The 15,797-nt window shown below is 37.3% G+C and overlaps 2 protein-coding genes across 3 annotated transcripts; both read left to right on the top strand.

Annotated features, from left to right (window-relative positions):
- The first annotated feature begins 443 nt into the window (after positions 1 to 443).
- On the top strand, positions 444 to 2,046 carry LOC109171746 (myb-related protein 340-like). Its single transcript, XM_019320800.1, has 3 exons — positions 444 to 665; positions 1,160 to 1,289; positions 1,398 to 2,046. The coding sequence occupies exons 1-3, from the start codon at positions 539 to 541 to the stop codon at positions 1,876 to 1,878; spliced, it is 738 nt and encodes a 245-aa protein (XP_019176345.1). The 5' UTR covers positions 444 to 538; the 3' UTR covers positions 1,879 to 2,046.
- Positions 2,047 to 12,202: 10,156 nt separating this feature from the next.
- LOC109171771 (probable glutathione S-transferase) lies at positions 12,203 to 14,038 on the top strand. 2 transcript variants are annotated; one of them, XM_019320839.1, is made up of 3 exons: positions 12,203 to 12,578; positions 13,486 to 13,862; positions 13,893 to 14,038. In XM_019320839.1, exons 1-2 carry the CDS (start codon positions 12,255 to 12,257, stop codon positions 13,834 to 13,836), a joined length of 675 nt encoding a protein of 224 aa, XP_019176384.1. In that variant the 5' UTR covers positions 12,203 to 12,254; the 3' UTR covers positions 13,837 to 13,862; positions 13,893 to 14,038. The 2 variants fall into 2 exon arrangements, with proteins under 2 accessions (XP_019176384.1, XP_019176383.1); XM_019320838.1 differs by having other exon boundaries at positions 13,486 to 13,865; positions 13,896 to 14,038.
- Positions 14,039 to 15,797: the final 1,759 nt, after the last annotated feature.

The raw sequence follows: 15,797 nt of genomic DNA, 5'->3' as shown, positions 1-15,797 counted from the left end.
CCAAAACAAATAATCATTTTTAAATCAATTATTATTATGGCATGATGTTTGAGTTGAGTTACGTAAGTGCTACTACCTACATACATGCATGAGAACTAAGATGGGGATGTTTGTCCTTTAATTTAATTTGAGATCTTGGTACGGTTCCCTAAGATTACGACGTAACACTTGGTGAATCCTAAATGGCTAAGGATGAGCCAAGCGCACCACGTGGTAACAATTGGAAGATTCTCTTGGATGGTGGGAACAGGAAAGAATGATTTCGCAATAAAGGTTGAAAGAACCGAGTGATGACTAAGTTCTGTGTTTAACGTTTATTTTAATTTTTAACGTTAGTGAAAGCAAGTTCAGTTGGTTCATGTATGGAAAGGGACATTATTGAATAGACTATATATCTAGCCGGTGAGGATGGATATAAATAGAAGGCTAAGGCTTGTGAAAATTCTGTCCCTAAGAAAGGAGACAGCATATTAGCTAGAGCAGTAATAATCAAGATATTTAAGTTGAGAGTGCAAAGTGATTAACAAGAACGGCAACAATGGTGGGAGCTGGTGCGAAAGCAGGGTGGAGGAAAGGGCCATGGACGCCCGAGGAAGACAAGCTTCTTGGCGATTATGTTAGCTTGCATGGTGAAGGAAGATGGAGCTGTGTGGCTAGATGTGCAGGTACATATATTTTCAGTTTTTGGTAGATCACGAGGTGTTCTGTAGCCTAATCTTTGACTATATCAGACATCTTTAAGCATGTACCATCTGTACCAGGCTGACCCAAATTAAGGGACAAAATACTGGTCATATTGGTTTTTTTCATACAATTCTCGTTTTGCATGGACCAGCCCAACTAAGGGGCTGGACAAAGTGGTAGTCATATTAGTTTTTCCATACAATACTCGTTTGCAGTGGACCAATCCTATTAAGGGGCAAACTGCTTGTCATATTAGTTTTTCCATAAAAGATGAGAGGTAAGAGGCAAATAATGCTGATCATATTGCTTTTCCCATATACGAGATAAGGAGTTTTTTTTTTAACTCCTGACTTCTTTTAATTAGGCTGAAATGAGAATGCACGGTCATTCACGTCAACTAAGCTTGTTATATTTTCATTTATTTTGCATGTATATATGATTGAGTTTAGTTAAGTTGTAACATTTTGGGATGCAGGTTTGAATAGGAATGGGAAGAGTTGTAGGCTAAGGTGGGTGAACTACTTGAGGCCAGGGCTAAAGAGAGGCCATATAACACCACAGGAGGAAGGCATCATTATTGAATTGCATGCTTTATGGGGTAACAAGTAATGCATCTTTCATTTCTCTATCTGGAATATATATAATATTTATTATCTATCATAATCTGTACGTTTTTAGGTGATAATTATTATTTTTAAAAAAAATGAATGTAGATGGTCAACTATAGCAAGATACTTGCCAGGAAGAACAGACAATGAGATAAAGAACTACTGGAGAACTCATTTCAAGAAGAAACCTGCAACTGGGAAGACTGGCAGCGAAAAGCAAGATAGGAGAAAGAAGCTCAGAAAGATAAATGAAGAGCAAGAAAACGACACCAAACCACAAGAGACGATGACTAATGATTCTTCGTGCATCACCGCCGCCACCGCAGCACCGATGGACTGCGTCTGCGTGGAAGATAATAACCACCTGGGCGGCACGTCAGCCAACACTACTACTACGTTGTATCATCAAAACATAGACGACATTGAATCCTGGGTAGACAGCTTTGCCATGGATGGTTTGTGGGGAGGGGAATTATGGAACCTAGACGATGACTACTGTTTGCATGATCCTGCAGTGATTCAAAATCCTTGTGGTTATGGAACTGATCATGCCGTTAACCTCTGGAATGGAGGCTTTATTTTCTGAGAAATTCAATAATTACATACGTACTAGATTTGGTTTAATTTTGTTTTATTTGAGTAAATTATTCCGTATGCATGAATGCATGCATGTCTTGTATTATTAAATCTTGTAGTTATGATCGAGTTCTTTTTAAGAATAAATACTTTAATAATCAACTCCAATTTTTATATATCCAGTTACTTAATTATTATTGTGGATTTCTTAATGATAGTCCTTTAATTTAAAGAATGAAGGTCTCCATGACTCCATCCATTTTCGGAAATGGACTTATTAAGAAATTGTTGGAATTTTTAGCAAAAAATGGCATTTTGAGTGATTATTTTGAGGTACAAATATATGTGGATCCACTTTCGATTTGGGTCGGGTCAAAGTGGATTCGGGTTCCTCGTAGTGAGACGAAGAATTTGATATAATGTACGCTCAAAATGGTTAATAGGTGAATGAGAAATTGATTCTCAAAGTGAATCTATTTGAGATAAGCCGACAACTTAAACCTATTGTTTAGTGGCTAATTAAAATTAGCACTAATCTTGGTGCTAATTACTTAGCATTCACGAAGGAATGCTTGTAATTTAGCATTGGAAAAGGTTAAGTTGCAACATAGTAATTAAGCTTTTGAAAGCTTGATTAGTGAATTGGGAAAATGAACTTTCGTGCTATGCTTTAGGCATGGACGAAAGTTGTGCATGAATTGAGCTTAAGCTTTGGATTCCAAAGTAGCTCGTTTCGTGCTGTGGATTCGGTGTGCACGAATCAAATGTTATATGCATTGATTCGTGCTGCACCGTTTCGGTGCTTGCGGACCACTCGGGTGTGGTTTCCGGTCCCAATTCATTAAACCTTCGGGTTTGTACGGACTTCTCAGTTACTCAGATATTTTGAAACGGATCGTTATGGTCGGTACGAATTAATCGCGTATTAAGTTCGTGACCGTTGATATCATTTCGATGATAAGTATGACCGTTTCAAACGTTTTAATTCAATTTTTAAATTGGATTAATGGTGGTTTATGTGCCATGAATATGTTATTTATTCATTTTTCCCCTACAAATAGCTATGGTGGTGGCAGAATGTTTACACACAACATTCAAGATTGAAACTCTCAAAACCTTTGCATTTTCTCTCTACTCTCATCTCATGTTTTGAAAAGAAATTCTGCCAACATCTTCCATAAAACATCGGAGTGCTCAACTTGTGTTCTAGTTCGCCGGGCTTTGGGTTGGAGTGCTCGAACGCCAAAGTCGTAGTCCGTTTTATCCTGGGAGACTGACGCCACAACGATCCTAGCACCCTCGGGAGGTGGCGAACCGGTTTTAAGGAGAGTGTGTGTACACACGACTCGGGCTTCCTCTGCTTTTTCTTTCTTCGCGTTGGGTTAAAACCTCAGGTTAGAAACCCGTCTCTTGTTTTTTTTTTTTTTTGTTCTTGGTTTCGGACCAAGTGGTGGGATTAATCTCGGAAAGATTAAATCCTTGTACTAGTTTCGTACTAGTTGTGGTGGGATTAATTTCGTAGAGATTAAGTCCCGTGTACTAGTTTCGTACTAGTTGTAGTGGGATTATTTTGATAAAATAAATCCCTAGTTGGTTAATATATACACGCTGTATATATATGTAATTTTGGTTTCGTACCAAAATTGGTTGGAATTAATTTTCTATAAATTAAATTCCTTTTTTTCGGGACAAATATATATGTTATATATATTTTGTGTATCGATTTATTCACCAATATCCAACAATGTTAAAACCGATTAATTTTTGGTGAATAAAGTCGATGGATTCCACGAGTGGTGGAACCGTGAATGTTGCTCGTGGTGCACATTCGATTGGTCGATCGGCAACGTAGTTGCACAATCCGAAACCCCGGTGAACTTTGGTTCGGAGACCGGTGGTGACATTAAAGGGTATATCCCTATGATGAAGGTACATGGGACGGTACCTTGTGGTTTGGTCGAAAGACCGTGGAAATTCAAGGAGTTGAATTTCGAAGGGTTGCAACTTAAAATGTTGTACAACCTAATGATTCTCGGCATGTCATGGTTCTTGACCGAGATGGTTCCTAGTGGAAAGGAACACGAGTCTAACGCTAAACCTGTTAGCATAGTACGGATTTGGAAATATTTGGTTTTCCTATGCCTAAACTATGTTTTGAACGGTTTGTGTGACTCGTTGTGGGAATCTTTGGACCTAAAGTATAATAGTGATGACGCTAAGGCAAAAATGTTTGTCGTTAGCCGATTATTTGAATACAAGATGGTAGATTCCGGGATCGTCCTAAGTCAAGTTGACGAAGGAATGATCGTGAGTGAAGCCTTTCAAGTGGAATCTGGTATCCATTTGTTGGCTTTGGGCAGAAAGGACTTCAAGAAGCATTCCACGGAAAATGCTTGAATGGCTTAACGGCCATAGTGGTATGTAACAAACGTGTTGCATGGTTGAAATCTCGTAAAGGACTTCGGTTCTAGATTTCAAGTATAGTCAATTTGTCAAAATTGGGATGGCTATATAATCGTGAGCGTCAAAGCTTAAGTGTATTGAATATTTTAAATAATATTCTTAATACGATTATATAAGCTTGATTCAACTAGTTGGGAAAATTTGGTTGATATAATCTTGTTAATTATGTGGAAATTAACTTGATTAAAGATACCAAATTGTACTAGTATGAAATTAATTTGTGACAAATGACAGAAGTGTTGGGACAAAAAAATAAATCTTGAACCACCTAACTTGCGAGTAATGGTGTAATGATTTATAAAGTTGTCACTATTGTGGATTAAGACAAGGTTTTGTCTAATTTTTGGAATGAAGGCAAGGGTTAATTACTAATTGGGCTGTAAGCTCGGTGTAATAATCGTAATTAATAAAATATTATTAATTGGTCTTGCTTGGTTGACTCTTCGTGTTTGTGGCACGGTAGACAAGGTCATGGTAATTTTGAATCTATACGTAGATTAATTAGCATGGACCATATTCCAAATTTTATGATAAGCACAAATATGATATTTGTGATGTGGCAAAACCATCGAGAAGTGAAGCGCACATCTCGGGTCTGAGAAGTGCTAGAAGCACCTCTAGGCCATGTGATCGAGAAGTAAACGTACATTTCGGTCATAGGCGAGTTATCGAGAAGTGGAGGTACGTAACCTTCGGGTGACATCTTGGATGTACTTCTCAGAGTATCAACGATAGCACTCGATAGTGCAAAGTGAATTTTGCTTGAGAGCAAAAACGATGTCGTATTCTTTATAAGAATAAAGTGGAAAACCAACTTAATCGTAGAATTAAGGCGGTTAGAAACGATTGATGTAGTGAATATGAAACACCTATTGGTGATTCTGCGTAAGCGTTGGTATCGTACTCGAGCATACGACACAGTATTCACCTCAATCGAACGTTGTTGCCGAACATAAATATCAAGACGTTGATAAGTTCGGGTCTACTTCAAAGTGTGTGGGGTGAAATAAAAGACTTTGGACAAGTAAGTACCTTTTAAATAAGGTTACCCGCACGAAACTCGATAAGGCTTCTTATGGGTTATAGGTACGTAGGAAGCTTTCCTACCAATACCTGAAATGTGGGAGTGTCTTGCCAAAGGCGTTGGTTCTTAGTACACAAGTCCTATGTTCTGGACGTACATAAGAACACGATAAATTGAATCAAGAAATTCATCACTCTTTGAGAATGTATTTCTGCGAAGGTTCAATGAATGAACCTAGCACGTTGAAATGAACGTTCGGCGTAGCTATGGTTGGAGGGTATGAAAGAGAACCCGAGCTCGAAGCTAGACGTAGCAAGAGAGCTAGGATTGAAAAATCCTTTGGTCCATATTTTCTGACGTACATGTTAGAATGTGATGTGCATATTCTAACTTGTTTACTAGAAAATGAACCAGATTTTCTGACATGGTTGTTAGAAAATGAGCCTCGAACATATGTAGAAGTGGTGACTTCTATAGATGGACCAACACGAGAGAGGCTACCGAGGTGAAGTAGATTCTATCTTAAAGAATCATACTTGAAACTGGTTGTTCTTCCTCCGGGTTGTAAAACCTCTGGATCTTAGTGGATCATGTGTCGGAAGATAAAAACTGGTTGGTTATATTGAAGTAAATGGCCGGGCGTGTAATTGTAGATTACATGCAACGCGAGAGCCACGGTTACTTCGATATATATTCTCTTGTGATGAGAATGAAATCCATTAGAATGATACTTGCCATAGCTGATGGAAGTTCATCAAATGGATGTGGAAAAACACTTTCTTTATAGACATGGAACGACCTGAGGGTTTTGTGGTTCCGCGCTATAGAAAGAAAGTGTGTGATTGGTGAAATCGTTGTATGGTTTAAAACAATTGCCTAAGGATTGGCACGTGAAGTTTGATCATGCAATGATAACCAATGAGTTTAGTATAAACGAAAATGAAAAGTGTGTCTACGTAATGAATACGATAGACGGTGATATCATTAATTGTTTATACACGATAAACTCATCGTGGGTAGTAACGATCAAAGGATCAATTCTACCAGGAGCATGTTAAATTTGAGATTTGACATGAGAGGTGTGAGTTTGGCAGATTTAATCTTCGAGATTAAAATCGTGAGAAGACCGTACGGTCTCGTGTTAAGCCAATCTCATTGTGTTGATTGAATCCTTGCAAAGGATGATAATCAAGTGGCTTGGACACCGTTAGATACTAACGTACAACTAGCCAATAATCACGGAGATTGTATTTCTCATGGAGAATAAATTCAGATTATTGGTAGTTTAATTGTATCAAATGGGTGGTATTACGCTGGATATTGCCTTGCGGTTGACAAACTCGATAGACATACGAGTAACCCTAGTGATACGCACTAGAAGGCAATAGTGGAAGTTATGAGATACTTAAGGTATGCTCGTGACTTTGGACTGCACTTCGTGGGATATCTAGCTGTATTTAGAAAATATAGCACGTTAAAAGATATCAAAGGACGTTAAATTCATTGAAGGCTACGTGTTTACGTAGGCCAGTGCAGTTGGTTGTAAGGAAATTCTCGAAACGATTTGTGATAGCTAAGATCCATGACGGGATCAAAGCTGAGAGCCTTACACTCGTGTCGCGAGCGAGTAGGCCGAATGGCTATGCCAATTTTCGGGAATGTTCCTAGAGATAAACTCGTACCTCCAATTTGTGTGCGTTGCGATAGTCAAGCCAAAATTGGTTAAGTACAGAGTTAGATGTGGAATGGTAAGTCTAGACTCGTAGACATAATACCATTAAACAATTTCTCACAACATGGGTTATCTCTAATGACTATGTGATGTCAAAAGATAACGTAGCGGCCGCTAACTCACTAACCCGAGGGTAAGCAAATGGTTGTGGAGAAATTGGAACGAGGAATGGGTTGAAGCCCATGGAATAAAGTTCTATAGTTGACACCCAACCTTGCTGGCACCTAGGTTCAATAGGACAACTAAATTATGGAACGAAGCGTGTCACTGTGGGGGTCCCGGACTCCCTACCATTCCTCGTTAGAACAGTGACTCTCGCACGAGGCCAGCATGTTGATGCTTTAATGATTCGAATGTCGGTTGACATGTGTGAGTAAGCAGGATACTCGATAAAGAATCACCTATGTTAGAGAGAAGTGAGGTCGCTTCAAAGGAGAATTGATGGGCTCAATTCTTTAGAAACTCTCGCAGAACCAGGAAGGTGACCCATGACCAAAACGGGCACACCCATGAGAACAGAACAAAGGTTGGAAGGTTCCTGTGTGGGATCTGTCATCGTCTACACAAACGGCAGTTGGTTCAAAGACATCAAGTTCTACCATACAGCCAGTAGAGTAAACATATTTTCACAAGGCAAGGTTCAAAGGGTAACATCTACCTATGCTATGCAGGGATCGACCGTTGAGCACGTTCATGTCGTTTTTTCTCGTCCTGAAAATCATTTTTCATTCATGTGGGGGATTGTTGGAATTTTTAGCAAAAAATGGCATTTTGAGTGATTATTTTGTAGTACAAATATATGTGGATCCACTTCCGATTTGGATCGGGTCGAAGTGGATTCGGGTTCCTCGTAGTGAGACAAAGAATTTGATATAATGTACGCTCAAAATGAGTAATAGGTGAATGAGAAATTGATTCTCAAAGTGAACCTATTTGAGAGAAGTCGACAACTTAAACCTATTGTTTAGTGGCTAATTAAAATTAGCACTAATCTTGGTGCTAATTACTTAGCATTCACGAAGGAATGCTTGTAATTTAGCATTGGAAAAGGTTAAGTTGCAACATAGTAATTAAGCTTTTGAAAGCTTGATTAGTGAATTGGGAAAATGAACTTTCGTGCTATGCTTTAGGCATGGACGAAAGTTGTGCATGAATTGAGCTTAAGCTTTGGATTCCAAAGTAGCTCGTTTCGTGCTGTGGATTCGATGTGCACGAATCAAATGTTATATGCATTGATTCGTGCTGCACCGTTTCGGTGCTTGCGGACCACTCGGGTGTGGTTTCCGGTCCCAATTCGTTAAACCTTCGGGTTTGTACGGACTTCTCGGTCACTCAGATATTTTGAAACGGATCGTTATGGTCGGTACGAATTAATCGCGTATTAAGTTCGTGACCGTTGATATTATTTCGATAATAAGTATGACCGTTTTAAACGTTTTAATTCAATTTTTAAATTGGATTAATGTTGGTTTATGTGCCATGAATATGTTATTTATTCATTTTTCCCCTACAAATAGCTATGGTGGTGGCAGAATGTTTACACACAACATTCAAGATTGAAACTCTCAAAACCTTTGCATTTTCTCTCTACTCTCATCTCATGTTTTGAAAAGAAATTCTGCCAACATCTTCCATAAAACATCGGAGTGCTCAACTTGTGTTCTAGTTTGCCGGGCTTTGGGTTGGAGTGCTCGAACGCCAAAGTCGTAGTCCGTTTTATCCTGAGAGACTGACGCCACAACGATCCTAGCACCCTCGGGAGGTGGCGAATCGGTTTTAAGGAGAGTGTGTACGTGTACACACGACTCGGGCTTCCTCTGCTTCTTCTTTCTTCGCGTTGGGTTAAAACCTAAGGTTAGAAACCCGTCTCTTGTTTTTTTTTTTTTTTTTTTTTTTTTTGTTCTTGGTTTCATACCAAGTGGTGGGATTAATCTCGGAAAGATTAAATCCTTGTACTAGTTTCGTACTAGTTGCGGTGGGATTAATTTCGTGGAGATTAAGTCCCGTGTACTAGTTTCGTACTAGTTGTAGTGGGATTATTTTGATAAAATAAATCCCTAGTTGGTTAATATATACACGCTGTATATATATGTAATTTCGGTTTCGTACCAAAATTGGTTGGAATTAATTTTCTATAAATTAAATTCTTTTTTTTCGGGACAAATATATATGTTATATATATTTTGTGTATCGATTTATTCACCAATATCCAACAGAAATCAATACGTACCCTAAATATTGAACACCTCATCGATCATAAGCTAGCCAATAGATATGTAGGTTTAATTTGCGGCATTTCATCCCTTTTAATTTAATCCATGTATGAATATTTCTTAATTTGTTTGATCATGGGAAAGCTATACGTATAGTACTCTCTATGTCTTTGATTGTTGGTTTTATTTCAGGCCTAAGCTTTAGTTTGCTTGAGTGCAAGCAAACACTTAACTGAGGGAAGTTGATAAATCTCATATATTTGCTTATATTTTTCTTCCAATTTTTTAGCTTGTCACATGGATTGTTGCTCATACACTTTCTAACCATTGCGCTTTGCTTGCTTATTCGGTTGTTAATTATTGTGTCTCGATGATTTAGATATGGAAGTTGCTAAATTATGTAGATCTGAGCTCAATTATATTATATTGGACGAGTTTTGAAGACATCTAGATACATATAGACATGTTTTGGTAGCATTAAAAGGCTAAGGAAGTAAAAACGAAAAGATAAGTTTTGAAGTGTCTGGCAAGTCGCGGGGACCCAAAATAGCAAATAAACTAGCCACCATAGGTACCATGCACCATGCTTGTGGTTGTCAACATGGTAGGGTCTACATGTTCTGTTAGCTTGGAATCTGTATGAAAGAGATATGACAAAAGTACTCAGAGCATGTCACAGATTGCATATTATGTTATATTTGCTCAAAAAATTCTAAAAATCAAATATTAATGAATTCAACACTAGAGCTGTCAATGCGGACTGGCGGGGCGGGGCCCGCCAAAGCCCGCCTTTTGGCGGGGCGGGCTAAAAAGCCTGCCAAGAATACGGGCCTAGGTAGGGGCAGCCTGCCCCACCTTAGGCCCGCGGGCCCCCGCCAAAGCCCGCCTGTTTTTTTTTTTTTTTTTTTTTTTTAAAAAAAAATCATGTGTGATGTGTCCATAAAATCTAAACTCTAATGTGACTGTTAATTATAACTTAATTGCTATCTACTTAAAACACTTATTCATAAGAAAATAACATAAATTCGTTCATCACATTATGACAATAATGACACCAATAGGGGTAAGTATAATTACCGAAAAATTGATAACCTATAATCGAACCGACCGATGTTTCCATTATCGATCAATTATCGGTTATAAGGCAAAAAAAATTCGATTATTTAACTATTCAATTATTTATCAGTTATGAAGGTGTATAAAACCGCGGTCACTGAATAACCGACACTATTATTTGTATTATTATATATATACGTACAGTAACTAATATATATATATATATATATATATATATATATATATATATATATATATATATATATATATATATTAGTTACTGTACGTATATATATAACAGTAACTTTCCCGCCCCGCCTAGTAACTATTATATATATATTAGTTACTGTTATATATATACGTACAGTAACTTATATATATATATATATATATATATATATATATATATATATATATAATAGTTACTGTACGTATATATATAATAGTTACTAGGTGGGGCGGGCAAAAAAAGTCCGTTTTTAAAACGGGCTTCAAAAACACGAGTCCACCCCGCCCTTTTGGCGGGCGGGATGGGAAAGTCCGGCGGGCTAAACCCATTTTGACGGTTCTATTCAACACTATATTTCACCAAAATAAATTAAATGATGAGATACAAGCAAAATAGTTACAAATATGATATTTGAAAGAGTTAATTCCACCAGAGGTCCCTTGTCTTTAGTGGCAATTCCAAATCAAACTCCGGCAGCAACGAACTCTGTCAGCTTGGACGTCCTCGTGTTTGAACTTCGTCGAACTCCGTTGTCGGATTGAAGTTAATATAGTAATCGAACTCCGTCGGATCGGCTGTTGAAGAATTGGGAATTGAATGAACGATTCAGTAATCGAACTCCGTCGGCCTCCTCGTGTTTTTGAAATCTCAGGTATGGGAGATTTACAAAGGATTGGACAATCTCATGTTATAAAAGAAACGAGCGGTTGAAGAATTGTGGAAGAATTGGGATTGAAGAATAAAACCATTCAATATGTATTTTAGTTTGAGTTTTAGCGGCGGTCATTTATAACTGCCGTTAAAATACGCATCATATTAACGCCGATTACAGTTTCGTGTATTATAGTTACTAAATAATAATTAATTCTTTAAGTTTTAGTACAAGATACGATTTAGTGGCGGTTGTTATAAATGCCGCGAAATATTCATTTAGTGGCAGTTATATATTCTTTAAGTTTTAGTACAAGATACGATTTAGAGGTGGTTATATATAACTGCCGCTAAGTGTATGTCGCTAAAAAAAAACAATTTTTTGTAGTGATTTCAAGCCTATTTCACAAACTAAACGTGTCATAAATAAATTGATACGACAACCTTCCAGCATGGCATACTTCAAAACATCAGTACTTTTAGGTCCCATACTCCCATTAAATAAATTGATACAGAAACCTCCCAGCCTAGCATACTCTAAAACATCAGTACTTTGACTACTTTTATCTTGGAAAAGGGTATGTGACAGAATAAATCATTGTCCGACCCATCAGTAAAATAAAAAGTAAATGATAAATGGATTTTATAGGAATAAAATTTTCCTGTCTTGATTTTATGGGAAGGGAAAAGAAAAAAATAATAATAATAAAAACTGTGACTCATATTTTTTTGGAATGAATCAAAGTGTACATTCAGATAATTAGATAGTAAAAAAAAAAAAAGAAAGAGTAAAAATGAAAATATATGTAATATAACTCAAAAAAATATTTATACTATAAATTATCAGTACAATTTTACCTTAAAAATAGTATTTTCATATTCACAATAATGTTTTTACTTCTCCAAGTGATTTTTACCGTTATATTTCTTTTTTAGTCCATATCATATATATATATATATATGCCTCACCATATATGTAGATATGCATGTGATTTAGCTATAGATTAAATTAAAAGATATGGATGAGGAGGAAGAAGTGAAGGTGCATGGATATTGGGGTAGTCCATATGTTTACAGGGTGATCTGGGCTCTAAGGCTTAAGGGTGTTAGATACAAGTACATTGAAGAGAATCTGTGTAGATCCAGAAAGAGTGGGTTGTTGTTGCAGTATAATCCAGTTTACAAGAAGGTTCCTGTGCTTGTTCACAATGGGAATCCCATCTCGGAGTCTCTTGTCATCCTAGAATACGTCGAAGAAACATGGCCACACAATCCATTGCTACCTCAAGATGCAGCTGACAGAGCCATGGCTCGATTTTGGATGAAGTTTGCAGATGACAAGGTAATGTTTCATGTAGCTAGCTAACGATGTAATATAAAGTAATGCTCCACTGGTTATGGATGTTTTATGAGCTTAATTAAGATCAATCGCTTACCATTATGTCTAGTGAAGGTCTAATTTTATTTTTCATAGTATGACTCTGATACCATCTGTTAAAATCCCTGTTAAAATCAAACGTTTATCACTAGATAGCAAGTAGTAGCAAAGACATAATTTTTATTTAGTTATATACCTACTAATGACACATTTATTTTCGAGAGGCAAGGTTTTGGACTTAACCCTTCAGGTCTCCGCTCGTCAATTCCCTAATCACTTGTGTTGGACTTGACCCTTCACGGGCTTCCGCCCAACAATCTTCTAGCCACCTAGTGTTGGATTTGACCCTTCATCCACCTCTACTAGACTTAGGGGGTGTTTAGTAAATGGTTAGCTAATAGCTGTCTGATTAGGAGCTATCTGATTAGGTTAGTAGGTTTGACTAATTGATAACATTAGCTGATTGTAGAAAAGTGTTTGAAAAATTAACTGTTAGTTGTTAGTTGATCACATACAAAATAACTTTCTTAAAAAGCTTATCAGAAAAGCTAATTTGAGTAACTTTTTGAATTTTAGCATTTTGGAACAATAAATTGTTATAAAAAGTTAATTAATCAAACATTAAATTCATATTGATTGTTTAACAAAGTTAAACAGCTAAATAGTGAGTAAATGAGCCAAAATTGACTGATAATCTAACTATACTAATAGTGAGTAAATGAGCCAAAATTGACTGATAATCTACTATTTTACCTTAGCCCTTCAGGCCTCCGCCATCAAATCTCATAGATCATAGTGACTTGATGCTGGACTTGACCCTTCATCCGAACTTCGCTAACCAATTTTAATTGGGTTTATTTTGTACTTTTAGGATTCTCTCTTCCTAAAATTCTTTGGAACGGCCGAGGATGAAAGTGTGAAGGAAGAGGTGGTGGAAGCTCTAAAGATGTTAGAAGAGCAATTAGGTTTGGGAGACAAGAAATATTTTGGGGGAGACAAGATTGGATTGGTGGACATAACATTTGGGTGGCTTGCAATCTGGTTTGCGGCCATGGAAGAAATCATGGCATCCAAACTTGTGGAACCAAACAATTATCCTCGTCTCCATTCATGGGTCAACAATTTCAAGGAACACCCTGTCATCAACCAAAACCTTCCTGATTATCACAAACTTTTGCGGTTTCTCCAACGCAAAAGGGTTTCATGTGCCTCGTTGAACTGAGAATATGCACCAAGGAATGGAATGAAATTCTGGGTTCAGCTATCGCTAAACCAGCTGTGAGTTGTCATCTCCAAATAAAGACGGTTAATTACACGTTGACCGTTGTTAGTTATGTCCAAATAGTTTTGCTGTTTGCAGACTCTTCTATATTAAGTGCTTGTTTGGTTGTAATGTTTAAGTGAATTAATTTGTTCAGTTAATTCTTCTCTGAAAAGGTTGAATCCCCAACCCCAAATCTCAGACAGGTAGGAGTGACTACGGTTCCGGTTCCGCAAATAGACAAATCGGAATCGAAACCTTATAGTAAGGTTCCGGTTCAGAACCGACGGTTCCGGTTCAGAACCGACGGTTCCGATTGGAACTGTCAGTTCTAACCGGATTTATTTTTTAAAAAATACTATAATTTTTAATTTTTTCCGATTTGGAACCGGAACCGCCGATTCCGGTTCCTTTTCATCTCGAACCTTAACCCGAACCGTACAGACAGTTCAATTTCAGTTCCGGTTCAATAGTGCACGGTTCAGTTCGAGCCGTGATCATGCCTACAGACGGGGTCAAATATCGGCACAAGGTCAACATATATATTAAGGAAAGAACAAAAGAATCACTACAATGACAACTGGATAACTAAAAATGACAACACTCCTAACATAGGTTGCCAAACCAATTCATAAAAACGTACATTTTGTGTGAGACATGTAATACTTTTTTTTTTTTATATAGATATTGATGGATTTAATTAATCCGGATAATTCAAATTATTAATTCCGATAAATAAATGAAATAATAAACGAAGAAATAATAATATGGCAAGACAAAGTATAGCTCGAAAGAGACGGAATAGCCTTGTATTAAAGATGTTGTAATGAAGATACAATAATAACAAGACAAAAGATGATTACAAAGTAGATTGTGATATCATAGAACATGCCGCTGTAATGATTGTACAATGGACCATTTATAACGCAAATTATGTTGTGCAACCGAATGCACCATGCGCATGGTGCATTCGATGCAAAACGATGTCGTTTTGGTTAAAAAATGTGTGTCCCACTTAAAAAAGAAATCAGGTTTGATTCCCGGCAATAGCATTTTTATATATCCATAAATTCATAACTATATATCCACAGTGAATGAATGAAGTAAAAATTCACAACTATATATCCACAGTGAATAAATGAAGTAAAAATTCACAATGAATGAACTAAATATCCACAATGAATGAACTAAATATCCATAAATTCATAACTATATATCCAGAAATTCATAACTATATATCCATAAATTCATAACTATATATCCACAATAATGCTATTGCCGAGAATCGAACCTGAATTTTTTTTTAAGTGGGACGCGCGTTTTTAGTCAAAACGACGTCGTTTTGCATCATATGCACCATGCACATGGTGCATTCGGTTGCACAGCATAACTATTGCATTTATAAAGGGTAGTCCTAACAAATTTGCTACTTCCGGTGGGCTACAAGACTTGTCAAGGCCCGGGTCGCAAGATTAAATCAAGGCCTATCATTTCAGGTCCGGAGGCAGGCTTCGAGTTCTGGATTCTTCTTGGCCTTGAGCTATGTGCTCCCGGACCCTAGGTCTTATTATTGGGCCGTTTTTAATATCTCCATCATCTGTGTCCGCTCTCTGAGTTTCAAGAAGTCGACAGCAAGGGAGAGTAAGCGTTTGACCCAATCGAAGCCGCCCGGGGCTCCATACTTAGATGAATGCTTTAGGGTCAACTTGAATGAAAATATTTTGCTTACTCTAACATCTTTCAAGCTTTTAGCATTGTGATTTAATCCGAGTCCTTTCCGTCCGAGAGTAAGCTGTCCGGACAACGCGGAGTCGCTTAGATTTTTGCTCGCATAATGTTGTTCTGTTATTACAGTATACATACTGTAATTTCATTTCAACACAACTAAAGTATCATTTCAATTCAATTACAGTTTCATTTGA

This window comes from Ipomoea nil, unplaced genomic scaffold (assembly GCF_001879475.1).
Source record: "Ipomoea nil cultivar Tokyo-kokei standard unplaced genomic scaffold, Asagao_1.1 scaffold0380, whole genome shotgun sequence".
NCBI classification, from domain to species: domain Eukaryota; kingdom Viridiplantae; phylum Streptophyta; class Magnoliopsida; order Solanales; family Convolvulaceae; genus Ipomoea; species Ipomoea nil.
Note: the sequence above shows the minus strand (reverse complement) of the source record. Positions and strands in the feature narration are given on the sequence as shown.